Source organism: Labrus bergylta, chromosome 7 (assembly GCF_963930695.1).
Source record: "Labrus bergylta chromosome 7, fLabBer1.1, whole genome shotgun sequence".
NCBI lineage: Eukaryota > Metazoa > Chordata > Actinopteri > Labriformes > Labridae > Labrus > Labrus bergylta.
The window spans coordinates 10,487,824-10,502,824 of NC_089201.1; the positions used below are offsets into that span (position 1 = coordinate 10,487,824).

General features: G+C 39.9%; 1 protein-coding gene across 3 annotated transcripts in view; it reads right to left on the reverse strand.

The window, feature by feature from the left end:
* LOC109996943 (synaptic vesicle glycoprotein 2B) overlaps nucleotides 1–15,001 on the reverse strand; it is a 55,178-nt gene that overhangs the window by 22,271 nt on the left and 17,906 nt on the right. For all 3 annotated transcript variants that reach the window (XM_065956721.1, XM_020651283.3, XM_065956720.1), the window contains exons 2-3: nucleotides 2,693–3,241; nucleotides 2,119–2,345 (exon numbers count right to left, since the gene is read on the reverse strand). In XM_065956721.1, the coding sequence (XP_065812793.1) occupies nucleotides 2,119–2,345; nucleotides 2,693–2,928 (463 nt within the window). In that variant the 5' untranslated portion in view covers nucleotides 2,929–3,241. The remainder of the gene's footprint in view (nucleotides 1–2,118; nucleotides 2,346–2,692; nucleotides 3,242–15,001) is intronic.

Consider the following 15,001-nt stretch of genomic DNA (forward strand, 5'->3'; position numbering starts at 1 on the left):
CAAACATTATCCCAAGACAATTTACAAAAAGAGCAGGTCTGTCATGATTCACATCATGGCAGCCCTCCCTTCTCCTTTTGTGGTGTTGTTTGTCATTCCCTGTCTGTTTAATCCTCATGTGTCTCTCCCCTGTCTGTGTGAGTGTGGTGGGTTCATGTTCCCAGGCGGCGCCAGGTGCAGCTCGTTGGTCATCAGGATCTCGACTACAAAGACTTCCCTCTGCTTCACCTCGGCGCCAGATTGTTTCACCAGCTCGTGTGGTATTGTACTCGCTGGGCTTCGTTGGATTCTAGTGCTCGTTGTTATAGCTTGTGTAGCTAACCCCGTTTTTCTTCTCTGCCTTGCGCCAGATCGCTGTTCGTGTTTTTGCTTCACCTCACCTGTGCTTTTTGGACACCACGCTGGGACACTGCCACTTGGAACCTCACACTACCCCTCCTCCTTGCAATTTTTGACTCACCTTTGGAATAAACCTTTTTGTAAACTTCATCCTGCCTATCTGAGTCGTGCTTTTGGGTCCAGAATTTGTACTAACCGTAACAAGGTCTGGACCTTACTCTTTGTTATATTATTTATAAAGACCCAAAATTATCCATCATGTGCACTTAGCAACTTTGAGCAAAGTTACAGTGGCAAGGAAAAACTGCCTTTAAGAGGCACAAAGCTTATGACTCGTGTTGAACAGCCATCTGCTGAGACTGTGAGGGGATAGAGAGAGATGCAGCAGCTCACACATGACTGCAGTCTGCATCATTCACCAGCCTGAGTTTCATGATGTTTTGAATGCTGCTGTTTTATGAACCTTCTTTTAATATTCAGAAATTAAATCAGCAGAGCCGAATGGAAATTTGTCTCTAAAGTAAATTTGGTCTTGCACATTTAAAAAAAAAAATTGCATTATAACAAAACCCATGGGCCGACACAAGCTTACTTATCAAACTACGCCATGTGTTTGTTGTCAACAGGAGAAAAGGGTTAGAAAAACAATCTACTGCTTTCACTTTATGTCAGCCAAATAACATTTCAACATTTGTTGCTCAAAAAAATCTTAACCTGGGATGCAGTGACATCAAAATTCAAATGATAACTATCAATGTACCTGGCAAAATCAGAGTTGACTCGTGCACCCATAGACCCAGGGTGCTGATCAAAGGAAGACATATGTGGTGCACTGAAGTCATGCTAAAACAAACTGGCTGATACACTTACTATTGACAAAAACCTCGTACAACCCAACATCAAACAATCCAAGATATCCCTTTTAAAGGAAATGAGAGCTGACAATCTGATTGGTGCTCAACCTGTGTATATTCAAGAGTCTTACAGTAATACAACCCCTATAAGCCATGCGCTTCACTGCACCAAGATTGCCAGATTTAAACTAGAAAATGTAGTCACACATGCCCTAAACGACCTTGCACCATGCTGTAGATGGTGCACTAATTTACCACAAATATGTTGACCTAAAAACCTGTACCTGTTCTTTTTCTTCACCATTCTGAGCATAGTTTCACGTGTAACACATGCTAGTCCTGCTCTGTATGGAACGTCACGACACCAGTTCATAACACGTTACATCTTTACCTATCAAGATATGCGAGCACTTTTTAAGTGAATACTCTGATTTCATTTAAGTAGAACGTAAACTTTATTGGGGTTGTGAATATTTTTACAGCCTTTCATGCAACCCTCCCCTGACAATATGACATATTGTTTTCTTTCAATGAGAGGTGGGTATGATATAAATATCTGATTCCTTCTACAGTTGAGGTTATTTAATCAATATTTCTGGATGTTTAGTGTCATTTTGATTGTATCCTCACTAAGTTAAACACTGTTTTGAGTTCTGATTGTTAAATCAAATTCTCTGCTTAATGTAGATCACGTAATTCCTGGATGAAAGTGATCATGTGTGGTTTGAAGCATCGACTTGATGTGTTTCTTTGTCAGATCCTCAGAAGAAAGTAGAGTTCACTTTGTGTGCTCAGGCAGCTTTAGGCCGACCGCTGAGAATCAACACATCAAGAACACAACTTCTGATCTGCTGACAGCAGCACAAAACACAAATCCCTCCTCAAAAAGTCTCTGTAGGCAACAATAAATCATGAAAGCCCTTACCTAACATTCCCTTCTCTCCATTGGACAGACACAGATCTTTTTCTGCCGAAGGTAGAACGAAGGCGACCACAAAACATTCGACGCCGTCAGCCATCAGAGCGAGGCCAAGCACTATGAAGAGCGTCCACTGGAACCTCCCGTGTCCACAGTCCTCCATGATGTCCTCATACTGTTCAGATAACTCCGCAAGGTCAGAGCCTGCAGTGCCAGCTGTGTGACTTTTAGTCCTTTGAGAACAAAAGGGGAAAATAAAGATGGACAGGAGTGTAAATGAGTCAACACTTCTAACTGAAAGGTTTAGTCCTAGCTTGTCACTATGAGGGATTACAAGCCCTTAAACAAGAAGATAATCTCTTTGTTTTTTTAATTCAATAACTGGATATTTGATTTCAGCATATTAGGGCAAGACATTTTGTAGGGTCCTTAAATAATTTAATTTCATCATCAAGGTGCTTAAAAATCCAATTCAATCTGGACATTACAATAGATTTTTAGGGTGATTCATATAAGACTGGTTCCGTACATTAGTTGTGATATTCTATGTTCTGCATGTACGTAAAACTTTGTGTCTCACCGCGCAGCTCTCTGTGCAGCCTTCACCTCGTCCGGATGTGGGATCCCCTGATATTCTCCCTCGTACATCTGATCTTCTTCATCGTGTCCTTCAGTAGCATCGCTGGCTGCATCCTCTTCCTGCGGAGGGTAGTCTGTCTGGTAACCGTATCCGTCATGGCCGCCGCCTTCTCCGTAGGTCCCATAGCGGTCGCCCCCTCCTTGGTGGTATACGTTGTTTTGGTAGGGGTCAGCCATCTTGGTTAACAAGGCCCGCTACACTAACAGCTTATCTACACAAGTAGGCTTATAGGTGTTTGTAGTCTGGTTTTTGAATATTGATCCTCAAGTGTCTTTGGCTTTTACAGTAAATAGTTTACAATAGAGTTAACATCCAGCATTTCAGATTGACTGTCCTCTGCAGTCCAGCCTTCAGTTGTGTTTTACCTGTCTCAGACAGGAAGTAGCTTAGGATGGAACCTCTCTGTATATCTGTGTGTCTGACACAGTTACTGGTCTTGATTTTGAGGTTTTTGCTGCTTGATTCCTCAGATCTCGTCTTCAATGATAACTGAAAACAGAAAAGAAATCAGTTAATGTCCGCTCAGAAAGTAGAAAATGTGTTGTGCTAACAGTTGGCCTGTTGCAATGCTGCAAAGGAAATTGAATGCTGTTTTGCCACTTCACTGTAGTACATTGTTTAATTTTCACGTTGCTGTTCTTTTTATTTGTGTGTGTTATTGTTTTAATTATCACATCAGAAACAAAGAGCATTGTTAAGCCAGAACTATCTCATTGTTAATGCTTTGTGTGGAAACAAACAGCCCTTAAGGAGAGTTTGAATTTCTGTCTTTCACCTCGTTGGACTGTCATCACAGTCAGTTTAGTGCAAAGTAGATTTTTCGAAACAATTTTTGTTCTAAATTAAAAGCTGTCACAATAGGCTTAAAAAGGGAAAAGACAAAGGTGGTGATCAGGGGGACATATTTTTATGACTATCATTTCAGAAATGTAAAAACTTGCTGACTTCTGTAAGTGAAATTAAGAGTCTTTGGTTTTTGGACTGTTGGCTGGACAATGGAGGCTGACCCAACTTTTGATTTAGGGAAGTTGAGATCAGCCTTTTTAAAAAAAAATTCCTGATTATGTATGAGTAGGTCTGTCAACTGATTTGTTTCTTTTATCACTATTTAAAAAGATGTAGGTGTTTAGTTTGAACTGCTTTTCATAAGGGACAAAAGGTGATCATCCTTGAAGCCAGGCCGTCATGCCCCATGTTAGTGTTTATGTGTCCCCTTTCTGTTTCCCACAGTGCTGTTATAAAACATGTCTGTGGCAGCACTGCAAACATACATGGATACTTTTGTCTGCTCATGGAGGTCTGCGTCATTAAAGTAAACACAATAGAGATCAGAGTGTCGGTTTATTTTGAAAGACCCCTAAAGCTTCATGTAGCAAAGAATTCAATTGAGTCCAAGGATATTAAGGGCACGGTCACACTGGTCATCTGTACCGTGCTGTACTCCGAGCACGATTGCTCCCTCGCTGCGCCATTCCCACGCTGGCCGGCACGGTTACCTCTTGTACATAACGTCGTAATACAACACATGCACGCTTTATGTTATTATGAACCGTGCTCAGTTTACAAACTGGCGGACGAGAGAGAGAGAGACAGAGAGAGAGAAAGAGACGCGCAGTCGAGTCTGCATCTGCACATCAGAGAAAAACACAGAGAGCATGACAGCGACTTTACTGACTTTGCAGCTTATTTTAAGAGGCTGAACCATTTCTGTCCTCACCACACACAGACACGCACACACACCCATTTTAACATTTTGTTTATATGAAAAATGATTCAGTAGTGGATGAGTTTAAACATCTTTATGTGTGTAATGTTTTTCTCCTGGTCATTATCATGTTCTTCTGAATGTTATTTTGTCTGCCATCAGGCTGGAGATAGAGGACTCTGACCTGGGAGAGGGCACGCTTTAAGAAGAGTTTGGTTCCCTCACCTATTGAAGCTCTTAATAAGCTTCAATGCTGACTGGCCTCTTTCTTTATCTATGTGTTTCTTCCTGTTGTTTATATGTTTCTTACCATGCTACATTATTATAAATGTATACCTATGTACCAACTGCGTGAAGCTATGACAACAAATTTTGCTCGAGGGGGACAATAATGTATTGTATTGTATTGTATTGTGTATTGTCATACAATTGCATTCATATGGATGGATCTGTGTTCTAATACTTGAGCAAACTTTGCGTTTTACTTTCCTGCCAAAGAAAGGACTGCTAAATTGAACGAATTCCAATTTAAGAAACTTGAAAAAAAAATGATGGTACTGGATGAGGGTGCCAATATTATTACAGAAAATGCCAATACACAAATCTACACTGACATGCCCAAGCATGTCTCTCTTACCAAAGAGCGTCAAAGAAATACAGATTATTAATGTGAATCTCCTTTGTTCAACATCTTTGCTGATTACATTAGCTGGTCCATTTGTTGTGGGAAAGACGAGACCTCTGTGGTGTCCTGGATGGCTTAACTTAAAGAGATTTCTACACTTCTACTTCTTATTTCTTCTGGCTTATCACTTTTTTTTTTTACTGTCACACAACCAGATAAAGAATTTCTATCAAATGTCATCTTGAACTTTATTTATAAGAGCTTGTTTTGTTTTAAGGGGACAGCTGACTTCTGTGTGTCATTTGACTTCCATTCCAAGTGAACAGCCTGCCATGCTGTTGCTCCTGCATCACTCTGCTGAGACTCAGCTAAATGAACAACAGTGCAGAGATTAGACTGACAGCTTTGGTGGATTCAACTGATGTTACTTATTGTCGACAGAAACACACACACCACAAACAAAACAGAAAAGGGATTATCTCAGACATAACACACAAGAAACATTTTGAACAAAGAAAAGTTAAAGCAGGCACTTTGAAGGCCAAGATATCTTCACCAAACTGGACTAGTCAATGAACAAAACAAGGCCCAGCATCCAGAAGTTTAAACTCCAGTTTAGTTTTAGTTTTAAGAACTATAAAGCAGTTACCAACCATCCGTCAGTTCATTCAGTGTTTCTCATACATTGATTTATATGTGATGGTTCGTGCCCAGCTGTCAGGATTGTTGTTGGCATTTCTACAGAGAAGACGATGCGCCATAGCTCGATGATAGTTACTCAGCTCGTGCTGTTCACCCTCCACTCTCTGGATGAAAAAGTGAGCAAGTCATTCCAGAGGCTCTGTCTTTTAAATAAACAACACAAACACCAAAAATAGTATCTAATTCTGTCATGATTTGGTCTGTTTAGTTTAGTTTCTCAGAGTTTGGGTGTATTTATTTTGTTTTAGTTCTCATTCGTCCCTGGTGTTTCCCTTGTGTGTTTTCTAGTTTAGTCTTTAGTGTTTCCTGTGTAATTTTGTATCCTAGTGTTTCTTTATGTTCTAGTGTGTATTGTTGTAACTTTCTTCAATTATTTATGTCGTAGTTGTCCTCAGTGTTTCTTGTCCTGCCTCTGTGTGTTTCGCTCCAATGTTGATTGCCCTGATTGTCCTCACCTGTGTCGTTTGTCTCACCTGTGTCTGATTACCCCATGTCTATTTAGTCTGTGTTTCTTCCCTTATGTGTCAGATTATTGTTGTAAGCAGTTGTCATTTGGCGGTGTGTTATGTCAGTGTCAGTAGATGTCAGTTTTTCCTCGTGCTCCTGTGTGGCTCCTTGTTTTTGATCGCTGTGTTTTTTCGTTGAACATTTAAAAGTAAGTTTTTGTTTGGGTCCACCTCCCTTGTTTTCCAGCAACTGTGACAAATTCAGCTGTTCCTGGTTCACTTATCTATAATGGTTCTGCAGAACTGTTGTCTTTGGCCCTAATGTGACACTAGCTGTTATCATCCGTACATAATGGAACAAGGAATTGAGATACTGACACAATGGCATCAAATTCAATACATTTGTGTCTGTATAATGCACTCATTTGCTCTCATGACATGAGAGCAACAGGGGCACTTTAAAGCCCTGAAGTATTATCCTCAATTAGACACTGTCATGCACTACTGTTGCTTGACAGCGGGATCGTATCTTTTTATCAGGTCTTAATTCAATCATGGACCATCTGACATTACACTGAAGAAATGTCCCTTTGATTATCAGACATTAGTTAAACTGAGCACAGTGATACATAAGACAATATCCTGTCTTTCCTGTCTCTGTGTGGTTTCTTCTTCGTTGGTGGTTTTAATGAAGGCAGGTAAGGACTTACAGCTATTCAATCTTTGACCGTTATTCTCAGATTTCAATGGATTCATGTTTTACAAAGAAGATATTAAAGATCCACTCTGAACATGTTTGTTGGCAACAAAAATAAGTTCAATATACAGAAATTGTTTTGTACTGTATAAGTTAGTTTTATATGATAGAATACCTTTTTAATAGGCATTCTCACAACCTTGCACATATCAAAAGAGAAACCAATTTGGAGTTGCCTTTGATCTGCATACTTTCCAATTGCCAGCAGGAGGTGACTCCAACTTTGATAGAAGCCAATGAATAAATAGGCATATTATTCATTAAAAACCTTTTGTAGGCATTTTCAGAATGGATTCGAAGCTTCAATACTTTCTAGTCTTCTTCAATACAGCATGATGTTTATTTTAAGGGTCACTTTAGAGTAAAATAGACATTGAAGCAGGGTATACATTAAGGCCTGGGTATCATTATGATTGACAAGACGCAACTCAAATATGGTCAATGCTGGCTCCAAAAATCCACAAGAGGGACCCCCTTATATGGCTGATTTATTTTTTATTTAAAGAGGACATATTATACACCTTTGTCACCTTTCCAAACAGTCCCCCGTGGTCTAAATGAACATCTATGCTGTGCTTTGGTCAAAATATAACATGAATCAAGCATCAGAGGAGGTTTGTGACCCTGTATAAACCAGCTCTCTCAGAACGCTCTGTTTTGGTGTGTGTGTCTCTTTAAATGCAATGAGCATCACTCCTTCGCTAGTGAGAATAAAAATAGCGGACCTGCGCAAAAGTTTTGCGAAAGGCTGACTGCAGAGTCCGTGGGTGGAGATAACGGGATGGGAGGGTTTTATTTTTTAACAGAATCCCACTGTGACATCACAAGGAGAGCAAATTTGAAACAGAGCATTTTTATGTTGTAAGACTTATGCAGAAAACAATCAATGGACTGGATGGGTTTATTTCACATTTTGTGGGTCGGTAGACACTCAGGTTACCAAAATATATGTTCAAAAACACTGTGAAAGTGGATTTTTCATAGTATTCCCCCTTTAATGAAAGTCTACAAGCTTATTGGAGCACCATGGCCACATCCTTTAAATATACACTCTATATCTGCTCCAAGCTCTCTAAAACTCTTCAAATATATATGAATGGCCACTCTGCAAGCCTGCAGATAAACCAAAGAACACTTACCAAGTCTCCCCAAAACTTACTTAACAAACTGTTGGTGAGATTGTCATTTGAAATTTAGAGAAGAAAACATAAAACAAGAGGTAATAAAAAATAAACCAGCAAATAAATAACACGTAAATAATGGAGTCTAAAATCAGAGATATTTGGTTTGTTTGGGGATGCATGCCACCTTCTTTTTTTTATAGTTATATTTTAGCATATCTGTCTTACAAATAACCAATAATGACCAAAAAGCAATGAAACACCAAGAAAGGATACAAGCAAAGGGGGAGGATGAATGAAATCTGATATGACTCAGCAGCGGTTTGGATTTGATTCGCAGCTGAACAGTGATGAGCATGACTCAACCACAGGTTTGTTTTGTTTGATAGCTGCCCAGCAGGAAATGAGAATCTGGACAGACTATTGGCCATCAGTCCATCTCTGCCTCATGACTGACTCAGCTATATCAGTCTCTTTCCTAATCAAGAGTCAGCAGGGTGTTTGCAGGTTTCAGCACATTTCTTTTCCCTCTGAATGCCAACCTGGAGGACGCTGGAGTTCATTCACAGGGAACATGAACACATTAAACCAAATCAAATTACTTTCATTTGTTTTTCTTGAGGCACCAGGCCAACTTATGACAATGTTACTGTCTATATAAGAAAAGCATGAGTTAGAGCTGATGTATTCTGCAGTCAGAGAAGGTACTCAGGGTAATAAACCCCCTTTTAAATGTATTATGGGCTGCGCTTACGTAGCACTTTTCTAGGCTTCCAACCACTCAGACCACTACATGCAACTTCATACACACAGATGGCTGGGCCTTCAGGAGTCATTTGGGGTTCAGTACTTTTCCCAAGGACACTTTGACATGTGGACTTCTGTGACCAAAATTTGATTAGTGGATGAACTGCCTTAATGAAGAAATATTAAGGAGAGAGGTCTGCTCACCAATTCGTTCTAATATCTTAATGCGCATGTGCTGGTGTTCACACCAAGTCATATCAGTCCTCACACGTTTGTATCATGTTCAGCATCAATTTTCCGGATTCCTGTTTACTCATTGTCAGTCTTTTCTGGTTTTGTTATGTTGATCTGAGTGATCTGATCATTACTTAAGACCAAATCATACTTTTAGTGTTCAGAACAGATACCACAATTCTACCTAACTCTTATAAACCAGTTACATCTTCTATAAGGTAAAACAGATCAGCTTTTTTTGTGCTAACAGTGCCCATAACCTCTTTTTACAGAGCACTCCTCAGCAGTGTCTACTGATGCTATTATGAAAGTTGACCCACAATACTTCCACTTACCTACCTAGTGACTATTGGTTCTGTTTTAAATTGCTTCCAATCATAAATATAATAATACATTTTATTCAAGGAAATATCACCAAGTGAACTAGAAAATGTTTTCACTAATTCTGTCCTGGCGTAAGCAGCAGTTCACTACCCTAAGTAATAACTAATAATTACCAACTCAACTCTTTGGATAACTTTATGATATTTATTTTGTACCTGTCAATGTCATCCACTGACTCTCATGTACCTGAAGCACTATGGTGCTTCCTGTCATGTTTATTGAGGCTTACTTCTGCTTGTTTGATTAAAGGTTGATTTTTTTTTTTTTTTACAAATGTTCTAAGGCCCCAGTTTTAAACGAAGATTTGGCTGATTATCTGAAGAGGTCTATTTTATAGCATGCTGCTGTGTCACTCAAGCTCTTTCTTAATCACTTTTAGGTTTAAATATTCCCATTAAGGTCCATGTCACAAGCATTTCATCATGGTTTGAAATGTTTATTGCAGCAGCAGAACATGCTTTGTTTGGAGATAGAATCTTAAACACAACCCCCCCCCCCCCCCCAGTCGGAGCCTATAGGTGGAGGCTGGGGCGGGGTTAGTCTGAAAGAAAGAGTGCAGTACTGATGCAGGGCAGAGTTAGCAATGACAGAAGAGAAGGAGACACTAGAAATGTTGCAGTTTAAATAGACCACTATAGGAGAATGTGTTTTCAGGACATTGTTAATAATGACCCATGTAAAGATAGAAATCAACGCATCTCAAGTTGTCTGTCGGATCTTGCTTGCAGGTGTTGCTCCATTAATGTTCAATGACCACTGTTTCATTTCAAAGACTTATTTTAAGCAGGCAAATGTTCTTTTGTCTTGTACTTGAAAGAGATGTGCTGGCACGATAACAGGCAGAGAAATTCTTACTAGACAGATGGGACCAGCGTCTCCGTATTCAGTGACGCTCACTGACCTAAATGTGTACTGCTATGACTGTCTGCTCTAATGCAGAGCATGTGACAACATCTGATTCTCTTTTTCTCTTGATTATTGTTGCTTTTCTGTAAAAAAAAATAAAATTCATGCCATTGGCTGATTAAAGAAATTGACAGCAGTGATTCTGATGCAACAATCGAAGGGGAAGGAGGAAGGAGGAAGGAAGCCTTAACACACACACACACACACACTCACTAAAATGCCTGGCTTTAAATGTTTCAGTATCATCAATTTTAAATGAAACTGGTTTCCTCCAGGCAAGTAGCGCGCTGCCATTCAACCACTGCTGCCCCCAGTCTGTTGTTGCATCAGGCAGCAAAAAAAGGTTCAAACTTTTTCATATCATCAAATGAAAACGATCAATGGGAACATTGGGTCATTTCCACCAGTCAACTATATTTCATGTAAGGGTGACTACAACATCCTACATGTGACTGAAACTCCTGGATCTGTTGGTAGATGTTGTCCGTCTACCGCCCCAGGTCAGCCTCAGTGACTAATCTGAGTCATTTCTCCAGACTACATCCACAAACATACAGTAGCCCTTTAGAGCAACACCACACAATCTCAGCTGCACTAGTCTGAATGTGTCACCATCAGGTTGAAGTGACATCTACCATGATGTTATAGCTTCTTTATTTTTTCATTATGGCCTATCTTTCTTTTTGCCACTGAGGTGAAACATGAAATCAATCTCTGTGCTCAAATGTTACTAACATGTGAGTCGTCTATGCCACAGAGTTTGAAGACTGACAGTTTATTGGACCAGTTGAAGCGAGCCACAGAGCAGCACCAGAGAGAATTCCCAACCCTTTGAACATTCAGTGGTCTTCTAAAGCCCTCTGCTGTAAGCTGCTGGGCGACTGTTGATGGGGCTCCACATGATTGTGGGAGTCCATTTTTTTTAGAACAAGGATTACTGGTGTGTAAAAGACTTTGCAGAGAACTAACAGCGCAGTGTACCTACATAGCCTACAGATGGAAACAGATGTTATACTGACACATGTAAATCTCAACTCTGCATTCTGATTATGATTAACAATATGTCTGGATGAGGCATTTGACATTCCCATCATCCAATAGTCCTTAACTTCCACAAAGCCTCCTCCTTGATTCTTGTTAGAGTTGTCTGCCTTGATTGATATATAAAAAGTCACTTGGCGCTGAACAGTATTCAAGCTTTAGCTGAGTTTTGGTGGAACAAAACCTACAAACCTACTGTTTATCTACTCTCTAATGCTGACATGGACAAAGCAATGGTGTTGATCACAAGTCCCTCAGATTTAGCAGAGCGGGCAGTAGATTTGGCAAAGTGCTGAATGACCACGTTTCTGTCCTGCTTGCTTATTCGGAGTAAAAATTGTAGCTTTGTCCAACATTTACAACTGTAATATGAAAAGATGAATTGAAGAGCATAGCATTTGTATACATTTAGCAATGGTGACTGAAAGCCACACAATAGATCTGTGGCTTCTTTCAAAACCAAAATGGAAAATCCATCCTTAAGTTCAAAGTGAAAATAGGTACTGCAGTCTAAATTTAAAACTAGAGAGAGCTCTCTCCCTTCTCCTTATGAGAGTTGTTGTGCACAAAGGTTGGTTCGTTGCGGATGCTGAAGCTTCAGTTTTGATCAGCGTCTCCAGTATTAATTCTAGTTTTACCAGGATTCTGGTCCTGGAACTTATTAGTAAAATGCAGAGGCTTTTTAGGTCGGGTAGAATCTTATTATATCTGAACCAGTTCACTAACCAACTTTTTATTCCTGCAACACCTGTTGGTTTGCAGTTTGTCTGGTAAACAAAGGGGTCTGGTAAACTTTCTACCTCTCTGGTCAAAACATAAACAAACCATTTCCACATACTCGTGGCGTGCTGCGGTCCGTCTAATTGTGCGCCACTGGTTCAGTTTCTGGAATGTGAGCGCAAAGGAGCGCAGCCATGAGCAGCTGGACACTCATCACAGCAGAACTACAAGATCACGCAGCAATAAAGAGATAAACCTGCAAACAACATGTAGTTTTGTCTTTCTTAGGTTGACTTGTTGTTCATTTGCTCTTTTGACTTTATGTTAATAAAGTGATGCAAAATACATTCGTATATTGTATTTTATTTGGAAATTGACCGGACGCTCTGAGTTTTTTTGTCCGACTTCCCGTCCGGGTCGTTCTATTCTGTCCAGGGGGCTCCATCGAAAATAGACTCGCAGCGTATTTGAAGCAGAGTGTAGTGGCGCTGCTGGCACGCTCCAGAGATGGGCCGCGGCGCTTGCTGTAGAAATTGACTGGAGTGGCAGTGAACGGCGATGTAGTGCTTGGCGATGATGGACCGCAGCGTGCATGGAGTAGGTGGAAATTAGGGGTTAGAAGGAGGATATATTGACTGCAGCATTGTTGACAGAGAAGCCAGCATCTTTCATTAATGTCTGATGATAGAGTAAGGTCATTTTATGATTTAAGTCACTAAATATCTTACATATTGGACCTTTAATTCTCAGAACATGGAAATAGAGATGTTTGATCAGTGCCTACACTGTTTTTTGTAATGATGTTCCTGAAGTAAGCCAAAGCCGTATGTCAGTCAAAGAATTGTCAAATGTCAATCAGTAACAAAATACAGAAAGGAGACGTGATCTTCTGTGGCCAATTTGCAGAAACTCTTAACCCTTCACCCCTTCCTCTGCATCTCTTCACAGAACTCGACAGAATGGGATGTCTTACATCTACATCTACAAATACTACATGATGACCTGAACATCTGATAATGAAGGATCTAAATAAATTCAGTCAGGGTCATGAAACAATGATGACACAATCCACTGTCTGGAGAAAGAAGAAATGGATTACGTCAATGCCATAAAAATGTTTTTTTCAACCAAAGTGTGCAATATCTCTTACAGGGGACCTGTCTCCAAAGGTGGGCTCGTAAAGCCTTATACAAACATCACTCTGTGTCTGTTGGATCTCACTGTGAGCCTTTACTAAAACATTATTATTGTTTTCTTTACTGGCAGTAATGCTCCTCTGACAACAGCATGACTAGATTTACTTGCAGAGTGTGAAATCTAAAAAGGCCCACAGCCAACAGCACACACTCTACAACACATGAGTGCTGAGCCTGGACCCACAGATGAACATCATGGGAGCTGTATAGAGCAGACATGCTTTTATTTCTGCTCTTACTCACAGAGCTTGTATATTATTCAAGAAATCCTCCGTCTACCATGAATCATTTGTTAGAGCTAACATGAGCTTTCTGAGGCAGGACTACCATATTGCATCACACCCACCTTGAATGTGAAAACAGCTCCTGGACAAAACCTTTCCCCTTAAAAAACATCTCGTCCCACTAACAGCTCAGACTAGTTCCTCCAGGCTACTTTGTTCCTCAAGTTATTTTGGTTTAATTTTTTAAGATAAAGTTTAAAAGCCCTCCTTCGAAGATGAACAATGATTCATGGCTGTTCTTTTGAGACCTACAGTATATTGGCTTTTTAATGATTTACTTTCAAAACAGTTTAAGATAATTTTCAGAACTGCAGTTCTTTGCACTTCCACATTGGCTTCATTTTTCAGCACTGCATGATTCTTCTTGCTTGTGAGGCAAAACAAGGGCATTCATATCCTGCCTGTCCCTGGCAATCTGAAAGCTCCTCTAAAAAAAGGGAGACTCCAACAAAATCCATCTAACAATGTAAAACCTAAAGAGAAATGTTTGAAAAAACCCTTAAAGTAGTAATCATAGGGCTGCAAATGAGTCAACCCAACATAAGCTAATGAGGGGAGTCTTAAACGCACAGTATCCGCTGCCAGGGGAAGCGAACTGACTACGGTCAACAAGAACGGGTGAAACAGACCTGAGAGTCACAGGGCGGAGTTAGAAGTCACTTAAAATCAAACATTTCACAAAGTTCGACCATTTTGTATTATGGTCATAGGAAATATAACTTGGTGGGCATAGTGTTTCCTTCAAATGAAACATGTTGTAGCAAGTTGGTTGTATGAATTTGTTATTTCAATGAGATAAATGAGTCAGGGAAATATTTCTTGGTGGCGAATTACGCTGATTATTTGAATTTTTATAAATCCAAATATCAACTCAGCTCGGTGCTCAGCTTTTTTTTTTAGGTTAGGATTTCATCTTCATTATTATTGGCAAGATTTAATGGGAGCAAATGAATCCACAGAGGTGTTCGATCCTCTAAAATGAACAAATATGTGTGTGTTCAAATGCTGAATACAGCAGTTTCAAATTAAAAATCTGTTCCTCCCACTTTTGAGTGGGGCTAAGGGGGCTTATAGCACAAGCGCTGCTTAGTTTAACTCAATTATAATTTAATATCCAGACAACCGATGACCAAAATCATTCTGAACAGAATTAGAAATAGTACAAAGGGCACAATTCCTGACTGGATCATCCCGCTGCCTGTGAACACAGAGACATCAGAGGAAACTGTGAAGGCTTCTCTCCTAATGGGAGTGCAGATGCTTTTTATATGCCAACAGATAGGCTACATGTCCTATTTGGCAGGAAGTTTGTTTTCATGACAACCTCTTCATCCTATTGATGTTGGTAATAAACTGATGTAATAAACCGTGTGAGCAGATA